This window comes from Polyergus mexicanus, unplaced genomic scaffold, assembly GCF_030449975.1.
Source record: "Polyergus mexicanus isolate NDT 795.1 unplaced genomic scaffold, iyPolMexi1.0 SCAF_3, whole genome shotgun sequence".
NCBI classification, from domain to species: Eukaryota; Metazoa; Arthropoda; class Insecta; order Hymenoptera; family Formicidae; genus Polyergus; species Polyergus mexicanus.
Genome location: NW_027223323.1, coordinates 5,490,726 through 5,513,129, shown reverse-complemented (window position 1 = coordinate 5,513,129; position 22,404 = coordinate 5,490,726). Strand labels below are relative to the sequence as shown.

At 39.0% G+C, this 22,404-nt stretch overlaps 1 protein-coding gene across 4 annotated transcripts in view; it reads left to right on the top strand.

Annotated features, from left to right (window-relative positions):
* The window catches only part of Myo81f (Myosin 81F), a 31,512-nt gene that overhangs the window by 5,403 nt on the left and 3,705 nt on the right, over positions 1-22,404 (top strand). For 2 of the 4 annotated variants that reach the window (XM_070316218.1, XM_070316220.1), the window contains exons 2-15: positions 1,562-1,668; positions 6,817-6,879; positions 13,351-13,603; positions 14,529-14,863; positions 14,944-15,426; positions 15,509-16,412; positions 16,593-16,845; positions 16,995-17,030; positions 17,599-18,652; positions 18,770-19,359; positions 19,433-19,622; positions 19,704-21,147; positions 21,313-21,590; positions 21,904-22,353. In XM_070316218.1, coding sequence (XP_070172319.1) covers positions 1,562-1,668; positions 6,817-6,879; positions 13,351-13,603; positions 14,529-14,863; positions 14,944-15,426; positions 15,509-16,412; positions 16,593-16,845; positions 16,995-17,030; positions 17,599-18,652; positions 18,770-19,359; positions 19,433-19,622; positions 19,704-21,147; positions 21,313-21,590; positions 21,904-22,353 — 6,440 coding nt within the window. Of the gene's footprint in view, positions 1-985; positions 1,097-1,561; positions 1,669-6,816; positions 6,880-13,350; positions 13,604-14,528; positions 14,864-14,943; positions 15,427-15,508; positions 16,413-16,592; positions 16,846-16,994; positions 17,031-17,598; positions 18,653-18,769; positions 19,360-19,432; positions 19,623-19,703; positions 21,148-21,312; positions 21,591-21,903; positions 22,354-22,404 lie in introns of those variants that run through there. The other 2 variants (XM_070316221.1, XM_070316219.1) reach the window with 2 other exon arrangements.

Below are 22,404 nucleotides of genomic sequence, written 5' to 3'. Positions count from 1 at the left end.
TTTCAACTTGTTTAATTAAATTAACTTTTTTTTTTTTTTTTTTTTTTTTAAGCAACTCTTCAGAAACCCAATTTAGAATAATATTTAAATAAAATAGCGCAATAAATATGATTTTTTTATAAATACATATACCCGAGTACATCTGATTTTCTAAATACAATTTGTTACATTTTATTTGTTTAATTTTATATTAATTAAATAATGTAATCTTTTCCCGTTTCTTTCTTTCTTTCTTTCTTTCTTTCTCTCTTCAAATTAAATCTAGCTGATAGATTTCCGAATCATTATTATTCAATTCGATGCCGTCACTACCAAACTATGCCACGTTAATTGTGCATGATTTTAGTCATAGATTAAGAGAGAGATAACGAAGCCGACTTTTATTTCGTAATTTCCCAAACGAAATTATACACGACGAAGCATTAGGAAAAGCGCAGGATGCATGGCCTGTTTGCATTTTGGAAAGGTTTCGAATTTTGCCAATAGTTAGCCGCGGGTCCATAGCAAATTCCCGTTAATCGCGACCTTGAAATTTACGCTGCGGCAGCTGGACAGTGCAGGTGCGATCGCAGGTGCGTGTGCATATCGAGATGCACCTTGCGGATCGAGACGGCACGTGGATTATCGTTGAGATAAAGCGAGAACCACACGATTTTGATTTTCTTCGAGGCGTTTCGCGTCGCACCATCATTGTCGCAAATTGATTTCGAAGCACCGGAAGAGCGAAATATTGTATAACGGGATAATGATCGACAATAAAATTATTATCTCGCAAATTAATCTTGTAATTCGTGACATTTATTATTTTATGGATATTTATAATGAAAATCAGGTCTACGATATCGTAAATTGTTCACTAACTTTAATACAAAAAGGCGTAATTTATTTTTAAATATCTAGAATTAACGTGAATTTGAGTTTTATAAATAAATTGCATAACTGTATGAGAGAGAGAGAGAGAGAGAGAGAGAGAGAGAGAGAGGTTTCAGGGTGTTAAGGAATGGCCGAAATTATCTAACTGTTTGCTCTCAAAGTGGCATAATTGTCACTCACATTTGCCAGACAACAGGTGGTCAAACACGGCTTCCTTTGATATGTAAGAGAGAGTTCGCCCTAGAAATGTAATCTAGATAAAGTCCAGTATTAGCCAGAAGTGTCATACAATCGGCAAAGATGTGATACCCTTCGTTAATTACTAATTCGTTAGTTTCAAATTTATGATTTTGTTAATTATAATTTTTTATTCATTGTCAATATATGTCAAATCTGAATTTGAACTGTTTAAAAGGAAATGTATCAACCTATTAATATTAAAAAATTATACGAATCTGGGAAATAGCAACAAATTAACGAAATTTGAAAAAAAATACTATACGTGAATAATACACACATACATGAGTATATTTATTAAATATATAGGATATAAGCGCTTAAATATACGTATAGTATATAATTAGAAAAAAGCTTTTTAATATCTTATTTTATGAATGATATTTGCAATTTCACAATTCTCTTTCTTACAATTCATCTCTAACATCTTTTTTTCTTCTTTACTTTTTAGGCTCAAGCCCTGAATGCGGTGTGCCGGACATGACAGTTATCAGCGACATCGACGAGACTGGTATTAATCGGAATCTTCAAGTTCGGTATAGCAGAGACCAGATATATGTATCCTTTCTTTTATCTTTTCTTATCAATGGCAAGCTTGATAATTTTTAAACTTATTTAGCAGTAACTTTTATATAGCAGATGTCAAGAAATATTATTAAAAAACCTATTATTAATGGGGAATAATATAATGATTTTATTTCAATGTTATAATTATTCTGATTTTGTTTCTAAAGTTCAAAAATTGAGCGCGTTTCGCTCTGAATGCGCAATGAGGGAGATAAATTCCAAATATGGCTCTAAAGTAAAATACCCTTGATAGTGACATAATATCTGCTCGATTCCCTTTGTTTATCTGTTCGTTGGAATAGGCGGATAGACAGAGGGATAGGCAGGTGAGCGACAAGAGACTAACTGATCTTGTCCTGAAAAGGAGATCGGCGAACAGGGGAGAAAAAATGAATCGGTCGAGAAAGACGGCAAGAGTGGACGCGTATGAATATTGCAGGGGTGGGCAAGGATCGTTCCTGGGTTGCCGCGTTGCTATGACGACCCCAGTCAGCTGGCGAATCACCCCGGGGCCAGACCCATTCATCTTTCGTCGGCTTGGATTTGCCAACGACCCAACGACCGACACTGCGACGACCCACTGTCAACCCCCTTTGTCCCCCTTGATCTCCCCCAAAAATGGTACGTCGGATACGCAATAATATGCAGATAAATCGCGAGGCCTTCTTCGCACATCGATAAAATTAACGATAGTCGAAATTTCGAATAAAGGAATTATCGTATCTCGTAGTTAAATAAGAGGTACAAAATATACGATAAAGACAACGATTTAGATCGCCGACAATTTATACGTTAGTGGACACTTTTTCGTATACGCGACGACATCCGTTCGAATAAATGGCGTGTGGGATGATGTGCTTAGACTAATCTTTTGTCGCATGTCAGATTGAAACGACACAAGTTGATAGATAAATGTCTACGATATTGCTGGAAACGCAATACATAATTTTTTTTTAACGAAATAATAGTATTATTGAGATATTTGTTTGTATTATCAGGTTGTATTAAAATTGTCGTTTTATGTTAATAATTAGTAACATTCCTTATTTGAGCAAACGCGAGAGCGAATGTAAAAGTGAGTCGCGATATACCGCAATAAATTCACTCGGATACAACAATACATATTTTATTAATTTTTTTTCTAGAAACGGTTTTTCTAACAAGTTTGCAAAATCAGTTGTACAATATTAAAAATATTTGTATGAAATATTTTGCAAATATAATTATATATATATTATATTTATGTAGATAAAATATTCAAAACACTTGACAAAATAATTTATAGTTTCACTATAATTTCTTCGTCGGTGTCTTCTTAATTAGAAAGTGTTGCATCCAATGGAAAGACAAGGAACGGGATTTGTTTCTCACGAGTTGAGTTTTTTGTCTAGTCAGCACAAACACACGTGTTCTTTTTTTTTGTCGCCCTGATGTAATCGAAAAATTAAACGGCTCGTAAAGCGGCCCGTTCACATCTCTCGGTTCTTTCAAATCCCCGTTGTCGACCACTTCTTGTCGCCGTCATGGCTGCGAATGAGATTCGCAGCTGGTAAGGACAGCTTTTGCTGCCGGCCAAGTCGAGAACGCCTCTTGTACGTTGAATATAGAAGCTACGGGTCGGCTTGCATTGTACATATTGCTTGGACTATACATTGTATAATCTTTTGTTTATTATTTGTTATTCTTAATCTATTTTAAAATGTAAATATTAAAAAAGAATCTCGAGATCCACTTACATGTGAAAATTTTTATCTTGATCCAGGAAAGGGGGATGCGTGAAATTTAACATTTATACTATTCGTTATATATGGTATATTATATTAATTGTCATTTACAGAAACGGGACCCATTCAAAATCGTCGCGACAGTATCGGAGGTCTCGGTAATCCAGCATTGCAAATGTAGGTCGCTTGGATAAGGGGTTAAGGAACGAGACCGAAGTCATCCAGTCATCCGTCGCGCGTGATAAATAAGCGCTTTTCTTACCGTCTGGCTTCATCAGCCTCTATCAACCCTTTTCAGAGCAAGTGGCCTAATTTATTCGCATCGATGGATTTTCTCCCAGACATTCACCCTCTCGCTCCTCATCGCATACCTCTTTTTTCTTTTTTCTTTTTTTTTTTTTTTTACTCTCTCGCGCCCGGTAATAGAGAGATCGCTTCCCTCCGTTTCTCTCGCATCCATCTCCGCCTCCACGACAAGTGCAATTCAAACTGGCTTTGTAAGAGCGTTCTGCCAACGAGAGAGGTTAATGAGAGCAGACTACCCTTGCATGCGAGTATCCGTGTCTGTAGGAACACGGGTGTACGTGGAAAAACACGCGTAAAGGAACGAACGACATTCGGTCCATCGACGAAGCTCCACTCGAACCACTTCCCGATTTTGTGCACGCTCGACTAAATTAAAATGTAATCGTGATTCTGTATAATCGTGTTCGTCGAACCAGACGACCGCTGTTATTGTCGTTTAATTGTAGTACGAGAGATTATCTCTGAAATTAGAACGCGACTGTCAAAAGGAGAGAAATTGTCGAATCGTTTTCACAAGTGATTTAATTAAAAAAAAATATATTAGTAAGTTTATTATTATATCCTTTCTCGCTCTCTTTGTGCGTGTGTTTTTTTTTCTCTTGTCTTCTCTTTTTACTTCTTTATGCTTAATCGAGAAGCATGCTGGTAAAAATAATATATACATTTAAATGTAAAAATATATAAAATTGCTTTTGTTATATTTTAATTCGAACATTTATTTTTGTATATTTGTGTCATCATAAACTGAGAATATTTTTTATTCCAAGTTAAATTGGTTCTAAGCCTTGGACATAAAAATAGTGAATATAATATAATCAATGAGGATAGCTGAGTCTTTATAATGCCGTATTTTTTTGTGAAGCGTTCAAGAAATTGAAAGTAAAAGATGTCTTTTTACTTGGTATTAGAACGATCATCCTATCGAATATTGCTTTCCCCTTTCTCTCTCTCTCTCTCTCTCTCTCTCTCTCTCTCTCTCTCTCTCTCTTTCTCTTCCCTCTGTTTATCAGCAACAAAGTTTCGATCTGAAATCTCGTTAAAGTAGAAGATCGAAGCTAATTGCAACGATCCGATGTAGTTTTGAGGTGTGTCAGCAATCTCGCGAAGGAAATTGAAAGTTCCGACCGACCGAAACCTTTCCTGCAGAAATTGTCGCGACGCGGAAAAGGAGACCTATCTTCCGCTCTTCTCCTATCTCTCAAATAAACTCGTCGGCAGATCGACAAACTGTTTGTAATTAAGCTTGAGGTTTTAGTGTGCCGAGAACGTAAATCAAGAAGCTACCGATAGGCTGCACGAGGCGTGTCCGCAAAGTTAATTAAATTGTTGCACCCTCTCTCGTCGGTAATAACGGGGTTTCTGTAGAGGTTGAACTAGGCTCTAACTGAGAACCCCGCAACCACTTACGGGTCACTGGGTTCTATATGCGACGATGCATTGATGTCGCGTGCATTTTTATACACTTGCTTCGATATGAAAAATAGAATTTAGTATAAAATATAAGCGTATCGCGATATCTCATAAAAGCTTATTTTAATATGAAGAGGAAGAAAAAAAATATTTATATTCTTCGCCATTATGTCTCTATTATCTTCTTATATATATAAAGTTGCAATAATAATTAAAAATATTATATTATCTAATGCGTAACTTTTCCAAAAATCACATAAAATCGCATAAAATCTTTTTATATTATTTAGGTTTTTCTTTACATTTTATCATGGGCTATTGCAACTTTAACATATCTTGTTTTTAAAGATTTCGTATTTTCAGAAAAATTTATTATTTATTCGATCTATATATTTTAAAATATATTGGATATTTTTTTTAATATTAATTTAGGCGAAAGCCAAACGGTTCGACGGTTAATTTACTATTGTCCGAAACGAATTTTGAACCTCCGGGCGTAGATCATCACCCTTCGCTCGTCTCGAATATTACAGAAGGGTGTACGGTTATAGGTATACCCTCCTCCCCCTTCTTCTTTCTGCTACGGTGTAGCATCCAGCTATGAGTCATCCCCCCCTATAGATACCAACCCTCGAATGTGACGTCATTATAGAACCTTCTCCCCCGTGTGTCGATGGAAACATGTCATCCTCGAGTTATTATGCAAGGGATAGAGCGATGTTCTTCTCTCTTTCTTTTTAGAGAGTTCTGTGATAATATTTTAGCGATCATACGAGAACGCGCGATGCAATTCTGAGCCCGTCTTATAATCCATTATTATTTTTCTAATTCTAAAAGTAATATTATTGCAATTTTATATATGACAACACAGGATGATTTTAAAATAGATTATTTACATTTTGCAATCTACATTTTATAATCTTTGAGCAACTTTATATTTTTTAACGAAAACGTCGATATACGTTAATGATTGATTCACTCATGTTCAGTCGGAAATGGAAAATGAAGATAAACTTGATGATCGAAAAGTGAAATTTGAATCAAACGATATTTCTTCGTGAATTTAAAGGGAATCTTATTTTCATAGAATTCTAATTCAATATTTATTAATCGAGTTATTTGCGAGACTAACAATAAAGAAATTAAAGATAAAATAAAATTTTTATTGTTTGTTTTTTTATTTTCTTTATTGACGATTTTTATTGTTGAAATGAAATTTTTCAAAATATAAGAGAGAGAGAGAGAGAGAGAGAGAGAGAGAGAGAGAGAGAATAATTTCCAGTTTTTTTATAGGGCAGGTAATAAAAATAAATTAGTATAACTTTCTGTTCACGCTTTATAAAACAAAATCATTTAGGGAAAAACGAGCGATCGCAATTAAGGTATGTCACGTTTAAAAGGTCACGTGTTTTTATCTGTGTGGTTCGAGTTCTCTGGAACAGCTTTTGTCGTCTACTTTGTGTACATCAATCGAGGATCTTCGTTGAAAGAGTGTCGCATTGTGACATAAAGGGCAGTATGTCATGTCTATGAACGCGGAAAAATGTCAACGGCAATTTTTAGTCGATGACGCCCACTCTCTATGCTAATACTGATATATTAGTTTTAATATTTAATGGAATAGCTGACAAAAGGATATTTAATGAAGTGTTATTTGAGCAATGATATTCCTTAGCATAGACATTACTATTTTACACAGACGTACACGGGATCCATTCTGGTTGCTGTGAACCCTTACAAGGAAGTGGACTACTACACAAATGTGAGTAATTAATTTGATTACGTATAATAAATAAATCGAACGCTAAAAATCACGTATAACTGTATCACGAAGCGTGAATTTTATATAACAAGTGAAAAATAAGAGAAATTTAATAAATTCTATAATTTACCGTTTATGTTTATGTCTCTATCATTTTCAGTGTGTCATTGATGTAATTTTTGCACGTGATACTTCCAACTTCTTCCTTCTCTAGATCGTCCTATATTATTAAACAAAAATAATATAAAATAAATAAAATATTATTAAGATTGAAAAAATGCCACGATAATTATAATAGAATATGAGAATATTTTTTATTATTATTAGAATATTATATTATGTGCGAAATGTTGCTTGATGACGACGTAGATATGATACCGACATGCTGCTTGTATTTTAATAAATTATTTATTCATGTCGCGATCTCATTGATTTGGATATACTTGGATATATTTGGGGATTTGGGAAAGAAAACGTATAGAATCACGATACAATGATACATGTTATCGTCGACGCGATCGATAGACCGAGCTCGATAAATTGTCCGTCCTTACGGCATGTCGGACGCTTCCTGCGGCTGACAAAAACCGGAAGTACCGGATGAGGAATAGTAAATATCAGTCGACAATGCGTGACGACGCCGCCGGCGATGAAAGTTGAAAAAGAATTGTAGGCGCTGCACGCGTCAGTCTTCTAAGGGAAATAAACCGTCACGTGTGAAAGATTAAAACTGCTGTCACGAATCTTTTGCTCTCGTCCGACGCACTTTCCGCGTACGACAACTGATCTTACCATAACGATGCGCTGCGGAAACCAGAAGCAGCTGTTTAGCGAACTCTTCAACATTCCTTATAATGTAACGTTAATATAGCATTTTAAATTTGCTATACATCCTTTACAAAGTTTTCATATCTTTTCGCTAAACATTCCATATCAAACGGATATAATATGGTTCGCTCGAGTCGCTCGTTAATAGAGTGCAAATTAAAAATAGAAAATTACATATTTGAAATATCTTGAAAAATTAAATATTATATATTTTTTATATATTTATTTTGAGAAAATTTTGAGAAACTTTAAAAATGAAAAGACTCAAGATTAATTTAGGATTAATTTTATCGAGAGCAAATATTTACATTGTGAAAAATAAATTCAGAGTTAAAGAAATTCAAAACTATATATATTCAAATATTATATTTTTACAATGTATCGTTTTCGGATCCTATCTCGCAACGTGCTTCTTCGTCGAATGTGAGATTATCGTGCTCAGAAATGAATTTTTCCGTGAGCAGGTTTGCAAATTTGTAAAGCGTGCCGCGGCAGGATGCTTTTATCGTATCGGTCTTGAAAACAGGAAACGGAAACGGCGTCGCGCTTATGCCGAGATAACTCGCGAAAACGGCGAGAGCGACTGGTCTTGAACGGCGATTTTTCTAGGTCACGTTGACGAAGCGAAACCCGCGCGATAAGCACGCTCGACTCCTCGTTTCTCCTCGTGGCGATAATGACGATGTTAACAATTAGTTCAATCGAAGCGCTCATTTACGCGGAATTGATTCGTTCGCGCGGAATAGCGTCGCGACTTTAATCGCTATCGGAGGTGAACCAAAGCTCAGAGGGAGTTCGGAGTTTATCGACGATAAATTACCCTCGTTTATCCAGCGGAACGCTAAGCGCACGCTTTCGATAACCGAGCAATGCACTTCCTTTCCATCCTCTTCCATCCTCCCCCGGTGCATCTATTTTCGGGTGCACGTGTTGCTCCGGCTTCGCTCCCTCGTGTACCGCAGACTCATCGTCCATAGTTATGTCTCGGAGCGCTTGCTTCGATCAGGGGCGAATTATTTTTGGGAAACCGACTGATGGCAGACACTTTGACTAATAATTAAACTTGAAAGGAGGGAAGGAAAATGTTTTATCACGGGAGACAAATTCCTCGAAAAAGAGATCGTCGGATTAAATTGAAGGATAAATAAATCGAAGCTAAAATTTAAGTTGCGTCTTAAGAAGTTGCGTCATTTTCGTTGGCCGTAATATATTTTTAATCGTATATTTTCAATATTTTTAAAATTATTTTTCTCGGATGAAGAATAGAGGAGAGGTTCTCCCTATTACAATAATTCACCGCAAGAAAGATTTTATGTTAAACTAACAGATGGTAGGCGAATCTCTCAATTTGTTATGAAGAAAATTATTTTTATTCTGTGCAATTGTGCGCGTTACGGAAAGCGCACGAGCAGCGATGCATGCGAGGGCAAACTGGATTGGATGGTGGGAACTGCCGAAGTGCGGCGATAAAATTTACTTTGTCTCGCATTCGGGAACAAGCTCGCTCGAGACGCTTTATACATTTTATAGCACTTTGCCCGCAACGTGCATCCGTTCGGTAGGAGAATTTTTAAAAGATGGGGGACATCCTGTATTCTCTCTTAAACTTAGTTACGACGGAATTGAAAGAGAGGAAGAAACCAGGTTTCTTTTTTTTTCCCTCTCTCATTACATTTTCACATTCTTGCAGTATTTTTCATATTTCTTTATTCTTGTCTTATTTTGCCTTCAAACGCCGATGATTGACGTACGACTCTAGGACGTAAACGTAAAGAAAGAAATGGATTATTCCCCAAGCAGATTTATATTACACGGCTTGTTATATTCTCGCGCGCTCCTAGAAATTTGCATGCTACGGTATCACGCGTGATTGCGAAGGTCAACGACGGGGGTACCGCCAACCGAGGCCCCCTGCCGGGTCTCGAAGGAAAAGGGTGGCACGCCGTGCTGGTGCACGCCCGGAGTTATTGATCGCGCCGAAGAACGCGGATCGGATTCGGGACTCACCGTGGTCGCCTCGGAGCCGCCAGTTTCACACATTTCTCCCCAAGATACCGTTGCTAGATCTTTACGCCATTGAGATCACTATGATCTAGACGCGAACCACGATCTCAGAGGATTCGATGCTATTCTCGATGACGATAAATAAGAAAAACTCCACGTAACGCATCTGTATCACAAAAATTTCCAAACCTTTAATACCTAGCCGTTTCGACAAAATAGATTTCTCGCAAAATTAGACCAGAATTACCCATAAAGGCAAAAGAGAAATGCATTACAATTAAGTACACAGCAAAAGCACCAGAATTGTTTTTTTCTTGTTAATCGTAGCGAGATAAGCATGTCATAAATTAATATATATGGCATTACTAGTTGAAGAATAAAAAATGCACGACATTGTTTTCATTGATTTCTCATTTTATAAAATGAACAAGAATCGTATACGAAGATAAAGATTATAATGCTTTTTTATACACAAAACAACACACAGTTGTACCATAAAATATATTCTTTGTAAAGTAAAATTTTTAAGAATAACGATCGATTCGATCACCACTCACGCAAAAACAAATATTTTTTATTGATTTATCGCTACCGAATTTCACTTTCGGGTTAAGGATAATTAAATTCGATTAAATTATGTTATATCGGTATGTATATAACGACTTTATATTGCATCTATAAGTAAGCAAATATACTCTAATCGTTATCGAGGTAAATGATTACTATTCCTATTACCCGCAATCAAAGTTGCGTAAATATTTACCGATATTAATGGACGGAAAGTACAAAGGATTCGTATAGAGCTTTTATTAAACGTATCGAATCACAACGATTGCACAGTTGTAATACGATTACACGAACTATTATTGATACAAATTATACGGACAAAAATTTTATACAAATCTATATTCATATATATCTGCCTTTTATTAAAATTGAAAATTATTTCAATCTTTGCAAATGTAAATTAAATCGCGTAAAATAGTAATACGACGCTTGAAAAAATCGACGATTTTCTTGAAAATTAATTAAACGATTAGATGTAATTCGATTTAGGTCAATCGATTGAACCTCACATTGGATAGTTTAATGAATAGTCAACACTCGTAATAATCAAAGAGGCTGACGTACCGAAAGTGGGTCGACGTGTTTCATTTCCAGACTCGATTTCAAAGTACCTATCGCGAACCCTCCTTTGTAAAGGGAAACGGCAAACAAGGTTTGTCGATCCTACTAAGATAAACAGAATCGTTATCGACTATAATCGATCGATCGAAATATTTCGGCGCGGGTTATTATGTTTGCCCCTGCGTTGGAAAGGGAAAATCTTACACGAGTTTCTATCGGAGTATATTGACGCGCGTTCAATTCTCTCGTTCAAACGATACTGATCGATGGACGTGACCCACTAACGAAATGGAACGGGGAATCGACATCCCTTTTTGCGCCTCCACCTGAGATACCAACGTCAACGACTCCGTGTACAGCGAGAAGCTTGAGAGGCTTAAGGCTAAAAAGAGCGCTGGTAAATAACGTCACGCATTCTTAAACGTCAGATGTCAAACGTGTTTAGACGATACATTCAGAAACGCATCTCTTTTTATATAACTTATATTATTTTCTAACTAATATTATTTTCATCGACTTGATTTTATTGGTATCTAGCGCAACGATAACATCATATATTACATAACGTGAAAATTTATTCACGGAAAAGTATTGTACATTGTGAAATTTGAACACGTAAATTGTGAAAGATTAATGAAGGAAACATTTCTAAACTTTAGAAGCAAATTGTGTAAAGTTTAGAATTTTCAACGTTAAAAGATGAAGCGAAGCGTGAAGATACGATGTTATAAACAGTACAGCGTTATACACTGTGGCGAATATTTATGCGCGAATGCACACAGTTTACTTCTCTTCCAAGAAGGAGCGCCGAAACTTCCGGAGCTCCGCCACCTGGAACGCGTCCTTTCACGCGTATTTTTATATCTCCCCTTGTTTTCTCAAGGGTTCTCCAGACCGCGTCGCGGCTTATCTCGAGCAGTCCATCTCCACAAATCATATCTCGAGATCATTTCTATTGAAAGTGACTCGCCAGCTATGTGTCGAGACGTTTCATATCGCTCTGCGATATCAAATTTTTTGCGCAATGCAAAAAATTAATATTCAAAAATTAGTCAACATTATTGATTTGTATATACATATAAGATAGATTTAAGTTTAAAAAGATACATTAAAAGAAGATAATATAATAATATAATAAATCTTGATAAATAATATAATGATATAAAAAATAATATTAGATAAGTAATATTAAAAAAAGGAAATAGGAATTATATCGAGCCGATCGAAGATATTTCAATCGGACCAGGTACTCTACAATTTTTACAGCTGTCAAATTGACAGCTCGCGCGAGGAAACGGAGCGTGAGCATAAATGACTTTGCGCCATGACGAAGGAAAATTGCGACATCACTTGCAACGCTATCTCGAAAAACGGTTCATTAATTCCCGTTTCCTTCATTAATCCCGATTTCGTCGAGGTTCGCGTCGCGTCGTCCGCCGATTAATCTTGCCACCACCGGGGAATGCCTGTTTTGTCGCATCCCCTCGTTATCATACTGGTGGCAATTCCAGGCGAGCGCGTCTTGTATTAAGAACGAACATTCGCCAGCGCATTCGGCTGGCGTACGGAAGGGGGGTCCGACCCGAAACTGGGTTGCACTACTACTTTGATCGCGAGACAAACTACCGACAGGGCAAAGAGCTCACATGCGTATATATATACGCGTGCACCATATCGCGTACCTACATACATACATACATACATACATACGTCCCGAGGGAGAAGGCGAAGAGGGGCCGCGATAGGGGGGAACTCGATCGTCGATGCATGCGCCTATCGAGTGTCGTCGCGAGTAATCGGGTTACCGGGGCTGATGGGATACATCCGCCGCCAACATATTTTCAAACCCCTATCGGATTATCGCGGATAATTACCGAGAGCTAATCATACTATACGAAGAATTCAACCTTTCTCTTTGCGCTAACATAAGAACGAAGAAAGATGAAAATATTCACTCGATCCGCTTGCGTTTTATATTTCGCACACTTGATACCAGAAAATGAGGGCCACCTCTCGTAAATCATCCACAAAATTAATATTATATTTTATGAATAAATATTTTCATCTTTGCAAGAGAGATATTTGTATAAATAATCCATTTTAATCTTGATGAGCTATTAGGAACACCTTGTATAATTAAATTATATAATTGTTTTATATTTGAAAATTATAAGGATTATATAGTTTTTTTTTTTTTTTTTATTTTGCGATTCGATGCTACAAGAGTTTGCTGTATTTTAGCGCGAGATGAATTTATATATCGATTCTCTATAGACTTTTCAACAGTCTTTTAAACATCAATAGCCGTGCTATAAAACGTCTATAAAGCTTTCTTCATTTTAGGAGAATAGATTGCGTCCGCTTCTCGTCTTTCGCACAGCGAGAACGCTGTTCGCGAATCGGACGAGGCTTTTAAAACCTCCTATTCTTATGAGGTCGAGGCGGAGAAAGGCGACGGCACCTCGTTAACGGCCGGAACTCGTTTCACGAAAAGGGCACGTCTTTTCGCAGGAGTACGTGAATCGATACCACGAGCAGAAAATGGGCGCCTTGGAGCCGCATGTGTTCGCTCTGGCAGAGGCGGCGTACAAGTCTCTTCAGGACACCGAGACCAATCAGTCCTGCGTGATATCGGGCGAGAGCGGGGCCGGCAAGACCGAGACCACCAAGTTCATCCTGCAGTACTTGTGTTCGGTCACCAGCAACGTCGACACGTGGGTGGAGCAGCAGATCCTGGAGGCCAATACCATCCTCGAGGCATTCGGTAACATCCGTTGATAACATCCGCGTAATCACGTGTGCGCGCGCTTTCTCATCCTATACGCGAATTTATCGCGATCCCAAAGAACTTTCGCTTCAAAAACCTCTGCCTTGATTCATATTATTAGAATATAATGGATCAGTCTTTTATTACTAGTCAAATTAATGAAAGTAATGAAAATGAAGTAAAGGAGATATCGATTTCTTGATTATATCGCGATGATACGGCCATAATGGCGGGCTCGATTAACGATTATAATGTAATATTATCGTATTATGATATTGCAAGTTTGTTAAGAGATTGGTCTTTATGAATGAACAGAATAACAAAGGATGTATATTATAATATATATATTAATTATACACAGATTATGTGGTGTTATAAAGATTGAATATTTGTAATAAACTATATAATCATACACGATACATTTCCACTAATAAGAAATTAATATCAAGTTAGTACGAGAAATCTGCGTTGGAAAATTTTCCTAAAAATAATTTGGAATATTCTATACTATTTGTAATAAATAATAGAGGTAATAGAGTAGATTATAATCGCGTTTGGAGGTAAACAGTCGCGATTCATCAGTAGCAGTCCTAGCTACGAGCGTGGCGGCAACTCAGGTGTTAAATGCAACGGTAAGGGGAACAAAGTGGGTCACGGGGCAAAGAGGTTTTATGAATAAAACACATCTGTCTAGTGTCGTTCATTCATCTCATGGAATAACGACGTCAGAGAGTCTTCTTCAAGTCCGATTTTTATTTTTGGAATTTAACCTCGTTTTCATCCGAATTCCGTATTTAAAGGAATCTGGAAAATCTAGAAAATCTCTTTGATGAGAATTTCAGATTTTCTGATATTTTAATAGAATTAGAACGTTTGAGTTAATGTCAATTGACGAGAAAATAAATTTAATTTGTGAAAATAGGCAACGCGAAGACGGTGCGAAACGACAACAGTTCGCGCTTCGGCAAGTTCATGCAAGTGTGCTTTGACAACAAGTGGATGATCAAGGGATGCATCATTCAAGATTATCTGCTGGAGCAGAGCCGTATCACTTTTCAGAGCCCGGAGGAGCGCAATTATCACGTATTTTATAAGCTGGTTGAGGCCGGCACGAGAGACAAGGAATTCGCAGAGCAATATAAGCTACGACCGGCTAGTCATTACAAATATCTCAATCAGTCCGGCTGCGTAAAGATCGATGGAATTTCTGATTCTAAGAAACTCGACGCTCTCAGGCTCGCCTTCAATGTGCTTCAGGTATGACTATTGCTCTCGTCGAAAGAAATTTACTGCTATTATTATCAAATAATTAATCGCTTTCTCTTCGTACTACGTAGGTTGCGCCGGAAATGTGCGAAGGCATCTTCCGAGTATTATCGGCCATCTTGTGGCTTGGAAATTTAAACTTCGAAGACATCGACGGCGAAAGATGCGAGTTGTCGACAGAGGACAGCAACATAGTCGACACGGTGGCACCTTTATTGGGTCTTCAAGTGGAGGATCTCACCAGGGTGGTGCTGATACGGCAGATAAATGTTCGCGGTAATATAACAGAGATTCCGTTGAAAGTGCAGGAGGCACGAGAGAACAGGCACGCAATGGCGAAGGCGCTTTACTCGCGCACTTTCGCCTGGCTCATCAATCACATCAACAATTGCACGAATCCAGGCCAGGATAGCTCGCGATTTCTCGGGGTGCTCGATATCTTCGGCTTCGAGAATTTTGCGTTGAACAGCTTTGAGCAACTCTGCATCAATTACACAAACGAGAAACTGCACAAGTTCTTCAATCACTATGTTTTTGCGTTGGAACAGGAACTTGTAAGTTTATCCTTGAATTTTTTTATATTGAAGAATATACATATATTTTATTCCTGTAAATATCGAATAAATTTGCTTTTAGTATCGCCAAGAGGAGATCCAATATTCCCACATTACATTCACGGACAACACAATGTGCCTCGAACTAATCGAAAAGCCTCCGCGATGTGTTCTCAAATTATTGACCGAGCAGTGCCATATGCCGAAAGGCTCGGATTTGGCCTATCTGACAAACTTGCATGCGGAATTCGAGAATCACCCGTGCTATGTGAAGGGGGATGATCGACGAAAGTGGGAAAAGGAATTTGGAGTCAAACACTATGCCGGTTGCGTGACGTACATCGTCGAGGGTTTCGTCGATAAGAATCGGGACGTTCAACAGGACGTATTCTTCGATTTTATGTCCAGGAGCACCAACGAATTCGTCCAGGAAATCTCCGTCTATCAAGATCTATTGGGATACACCGTTGCGCGCGCAACCGGTGGCGCGGCCACAACAATGTCACGGGGAACGTCGAAAGGCAAGCCGACTCTCTGTGACTCTTTCCGACATCAATTGCAAGCCTTAGTAGACGTATTGCAGGCGACGACACCGTGGTACGCGCGCTGCATTAAGCCGAATATGGAGAAGATAGCCAATCACTACGACGAGAAGCTTGTGCTGGACCAGCTCAAGTATCTCGGTATGTTGGATATTATACGCATACGTAAAGAGGGCTTTCCGATACACATGTCGTTTCACGACTTTGTCGCGAGGTATCGTTGCCTAGACAAGAGCCGAGCCTCGCTCTCCTGCGACGAGAAGGAAGCAGTCAGATATTTGATCAGTAAACAAGGTATACCGCAAACTGAATGGCAGATCGGCCAAACGAAAGTATTTCTGAGAAGCTACGTGCACGAGCCTTTAGAAGACTCTAGAAATCAGATGGTAACGAGAAACGCCATCGTAATACAGAAGATCTGGCGAGGATATGTCAAACGGCGAGGTACATTTTGTCTTTCATAAATTTTTATTTTACTTACGACTCTATTATAACCTTTTAATTTTTATTCGAAAATCATTTCTGTAAAATTATTTGATATATATAGCAAAATTATTTGTTTTCATTTATTTGAAAATTATTATAATTGTTATATATTATTTTCTCTCTCTTTCTCTCTGACAGAATATAAGCGTATAAAGGATTCAGCACTCAAGGTGCAACACGCGTACCGCGGCTGGAAGTTACGGATAATGTTTATTCGAAAGCGCAGAGCTGCCATAGTGATCCAAAGTCATCTACGAGGTGTCTTCGCAAGGGAAGTGGCCGCTGCGCTACGTGAAATGAGACGAGTCGATGAGGAGATGAGAAAGAGGGAGCGTCTAGAGAAAGAACGAAGATTGATGGAAGACAAGAAGGCGTTGGAGGAAAGCCAGAGGTAAGAGAAAACGGAGAGTTTATTCGATTTTCTCAAGCATTAACTGACTTTTACAGTAGTAATAGTAGTTTTCGCGTAAGAAAACCGATGCAATCGATTAATTATGTGGAATCGATTGCATACGTTAATGGCTTGTGTCCCTTTTGTAGCACGCAGTACAATGGTATTGTCGGGATGGAATCTGGGTAAGTTCTCAACGATGGAAGCTCATATGACGTGCGCGTATAAATGGCATGCATTCGTTGCATGCCAAGTATTGTTGCGTATAGTTCAACGTTTGCAAGCATCAGCGCTTTCTAATTTGATATGTAGACGGGAGCATGACAATATATATGTATAAATACCGATTATGATACTAAATATTATACATTCAAATATTAGATATTTTTAATTGAGAAAATGAATGCAAAAAATACGCAACAGCCTAAAGCTCGATACTTTAATATTTACTAAAAGAGCCATATAATTACGGCAATCATTATAAATCGTACATGTTACATTAGATTATTTGTATCTATAGCTAAAATTTATTTTCAATCTGTATCATTGAAATTGCTTATTCTGAAGTTTTTAAATTCATTATTTCAAAATTTAATTTAATTTATACCATTATGGCACCGAATGCATCACAATCATGATTAAATCTTTATACGAAATTTATTTTAATCGTAATACTTGTGTGCAGCACTTGCATCTTCGGGAAGAATGTTAATCGACCGTAATGTACAATGTAATATCTTTTCGATTTTGCAGAAAAGCACAGGAAGAGATTGCCGCCTTGTCGCAGATGGCCGAGCAAATGAACTCGAAGATGGCCGCTGCTTCAGATTTGCAATCGGTAGACCTCGACAATCTATTCTCCTTTCTATCCGATGTACAATCGACCAAGAGCAATCAAATTATCGAAGAGATCGGCGAGCAAATGGACGAACTGGTCGAGGATCTAGACGTGGAATTAGAAACTGTCATTCAACAAGAGATGGAATTAAATTCCAAGGCCGCCGATTCATCGAAAGTCACTTCTCCTATCAACGGACAGGAAATGACATCTCTGCAGCAACGATTACCTAGTGCGAGTAACTTGAGTACTAGCAAGCTCGGTCAACCGAGTCTTCCGGAACCCACGGAACCGCCTCCACCGCCACCTCCGCCGGCGCCACCTTTAGCGATGAGTGGCGACTCGTCGGATGATAACGGCGAACCGATTTACGAGTCTGTGCTGCCGCGCGAGGAGAACGATCTCGACAGTCCAATTGTCCACAATGGCAGTCATAGTCCTGGTCAAATGGTCAACGGCGAAACTTGCGGGTCTTTGCCGCCGAACAACAAAATGACTAAGGAAATTACCGGTAGTCCGCCATCCAGGCCGGAATCAACGAATTCTGCTGGCCATCATCCGCATCATCATCATCATCATCATCAGACGATGATATCCCAGGCGCAACAAAACGGTCACGATCAACCGCAATCGCAACCGCCAGTGTCGCAGCAGTTGCCGGTCGAGCGTGAGCAGCGGCGCAAGTGCCGCGTGGAACGCAAATTGCAGGAACTCGAGGACAAGAAGGAACAGGAGAACGAGGCTACTTATCACGATATCGTCGAGTTTGCACAAAATTATTTCAACAGCCATGAACGTTCGCCAGAAGGCACTATAATGGCCACGCTAACGAGAAAGTCGCGCGGCAAGAGCATCGAGTACATCCCGAAATACGAGATGGTTACGTACTACAAAGGATCCAGCATCCCGAATTCACATATTCATATGTATGATCCCGATAACGTGAACGTTGCGTGTTCTGTATTCAGGGTAAGTAGATATATTTACTATTATTTACTTAATTTAAATAATGTATAATTGAAATATATTATGATTTATAGCATATTGTATTATAGCATATTATGTTGTCTCTTTTTTCTTTCTTAGGATTTGTGTAAATACATACGCGGCGAGATGAAGCTGGATCAAGAGATAGCCACGATCCAGAGTATCATCGCTTACGGGATCGAGCGGGAAGAATTACGAGACGAAATTTATGTGCAATGCATGCGTCAGGCGACCAACAATCCCAACGCCGAATGGGCGGAACGCGTATGGTTGCTGTTATGTTTAGCGATCGTCGCCTTCCAACCGAGTAAATTACTCTACAAATATTTTGTCTCCTTCCTAAAAAAGAATCTTGCTCTCGAAGGCAAGCTGAGACAATACGTACAATGGTGTGTGGATAATTGCAAGAATACCAAGGTATCTTGCAGACAACATCCACCGTCTACCGTAGAGATCGCCGCTATGAGACGATTGGGTACTATAGTCTGCCGATTCTTTTTTCTGGATGGAAGAACAAAAGCAATTGACGTACATCCGACAGACACGGCCGCTGATGCTGTCGCCAAACTTGGAGAAAAATTGGGTCTTCGGTCGTTGGAAGGTTGGGCCATCTATCAAAGCAGACCGGACGGAGAGGAACACGTGCGGGCTCACGATTATCTGTATGATGTGATCGCTGCATGGGAGATGTAAGTGTAATAATGATTTGCATAGTAATCCGAAATGAGAGCTTATTATACAAATTATAAACATTTGTTTTAGGAAACAATGCAAATTAAATACCGCACAATCGACGTTCTCAACTTTGCGACGTGGTAATAACGCTACTCTAGGCAGCGGCGACAATCGCTTTGTTTTTAAACGAAGATTATTCCGTAATCCGAGAGAAATCTCGCAGGATCCCGTCGAAGTTAATATGTTGTACGCACAAGCAGTCTACAACGTCGTAAAGGTACAAGAGATGAGGTTTCTTAGCTATAATATCTGCTAAGAAACTTTTATGTTTTTTTATCGTTATTTATCTCTCTTCCAGTGCGACGATTTTCCAGTATCTGAGAAAGTAGCGCTGCAATTAGCAGGATTGCAGGCGCAAGTATCTCTCGGAGATCCCAAGGATAACGACAGACTGGATTACTACAGTGAGGTGGACAGCTTTCTACCTTACAGAATCAGTCGCGCTCGCGGCGACGATGTTTGGGTGCCGATTATAGCGCAAGCGCACCGGCAATACGGAGCCGGGCGCAAGGAATTGGCGGCCAAAGTTCTATATCTGTCTTGCGTGATGCAGTATCCTCTCTACGGCACGACAATGTTCAACGTTACTTACCGAGGATATTGGTCTTACGGCAACCAATTGATTCTTGGTATCAATTGTGACGGTCTCATGCTAATCAAGCCAGACGATAAGTTTGTTTTATCCGAATATCGTTATCAAGACGTCGAGAGTATCATGTTGGATCCGAGCGACTCATTTATCACGCTTTCGCTGCTGCGACATAATCCCGATAGTTCGCATAAATGTTTCGTATTCGAAACCCCACAAAAGAACGAGATTGGTAGTCTGATAGTTAGCTATTGTTCGGCGCTGGCGGGTTGGATCACGGAGAATGAGGTGCCCACTAAGAAACTCAAATGTATCACCAACGAGGATCGTATCAGGCTTTATCACAATCTGGTCAACTGTCGGCGAACGCTAGTCGATTCGGAAATCCTGAGGAAACCGCAAGATTCCGGCGGCGGTTTTCTCAGGAACACACTCCGTAGATTGTCTAAACATCGGATAGAGAAACTCAGGCAAGAGCATGGAAGCGCCGATCACGGCGAGACCTATAAAGGCTTCCCGTACGCTTATTGGGCATTTAGTAGACAGCAAATACCACAGAGTTTGTCGAAACTGCCAGATCCCGACGAGCAGATCTCTTTAAGTATCTTCCAGTTGATTCTGACATACGCGGGACTCGGCCAGAACGGCGACACAGTTCGCAGAGTCGAAGACGAGCACGTGAATCTCATACAGACTGTCATGGAACGTTGCATACGAAAGGAAAACTTGCTGGGCGAGCTATATCTACAATTAATCAAGCAAACGACGGATCATCCGGATCCGAACAATCGTGTTAATCTGCGACACTGGGCATTGCTCTCGCTTGCGTGTTCCGTGATTCTTCCGCCTCAGAAGGTTATACGTAAATACTTGATCGCGCACTTGAAGCGATGCGCCAGCGATTACGTCACCGAGGAGGGCAAGTACGCGAGATTCGCGGAAAAGTGCCTTTATAAGACTCAGGGCACCCGAAGACGGCAATGGCCACCGAGTCGCGAGGAGATCATGTGCACCATTAATCGCCGACCGATCTACGCGAGATTCCACTTTATGGATGGCCAATACCATGCCGTCGAATTTCATCCATCTGCAACTGCCAGGGATGTTATGGAGATTATCAAAACTAAGATAGGACTCGAAGAAACTGCTATGGGTATGTTGTTTCTTTTATATCATTTTGTAATTTTTTTCAATACTGGAGTATTTTTAAATACTAAAATTTAGAAATATCGCAAATTTTTTTAATTTTATTTCTTGTAATTCAGTCTCATACTAAATTTACTTAATTGGTATTTATTACATTTTCTCTTTACATTAGGCTATGCGATTTACGAGGTGTTGGGACCGACCGAGCGATCACTGATCCCTGAGGAGAAGATAGCCGACGTCATGTCCAAGTGGGAACGATATAGGACATCGCAGCAGAATCAACAGAGCTCACAACGGAAGCACGTGCATCACTTCTTTCTATTCAAGAAACATTTGTTCCTAGATCAATATATGAATCTGGATGATCCGGTAGAGAAAGAGCTACTGTATCATCAAGTGCTACATGATTTGCGCGCTGATCGGTTTCCCATCACTGAGAAAGAAGCTGTGAGTTACTGTTTTAGCAATGAAACATCTCTGTACTTAATTTTCATTTATTGCTTCTTCTTTTTTTTTCTTTTTTTCTTTGTTACATCTTTGCATTATTTATCTTTTTTTTTTTAGTTTCTTTATCTCAATTAGTTAATATTTTTTATAATTACTGTATGATTATATTAATTACCCTATTTGTAATTCTTTTTTATTTTCTTAATTTAATCAATAGCATAAAAATTTTTTTTAAATCTTAATCTTAATAAAGTGTTGTCTTTATTACGTCATTCCTGGCTTTTTTGTATCACGAGATTAATGTTACTTACAGATGATGCTGACAGCTTTGCAAGCGCAACTGGAAATGGGCGACTGCCAAGATACCATATCGGAACAAGATTATCGAACGATATCGAGCCACTGCCTACCGTCGAGACTCGTGCCGTGCTTGTGCGTGGACGGTGTGCGCCAGCATCATCAATCTTTGCGCGGAATGACACCACCCGAAGCAAAGAAGGCTTTCCTGAATCTCATTCAATCATGGCCGTTGCACCGAGCGACGATCTTCGACGTGATGCAATCGTTCACCTCAAATTGGCCTCGCGTATTGTGGCTGGCTGTTGATCAGCAGGGTCTTCATCTCCTGGAACACCGTTCCAGAAACGCACTGTGTACTTACGAATATAGCAGTATTCTAAGTTATACGCCCGCCGTTAATTGTCTGATGATCATTACCGGTACGGATAAGAAGCAGAGTAAGGTCATTCTCACCACGTCGCAGGTAATACGACTAAAATGACCAAATATCATTATTGCAAACTTTAAATCATAC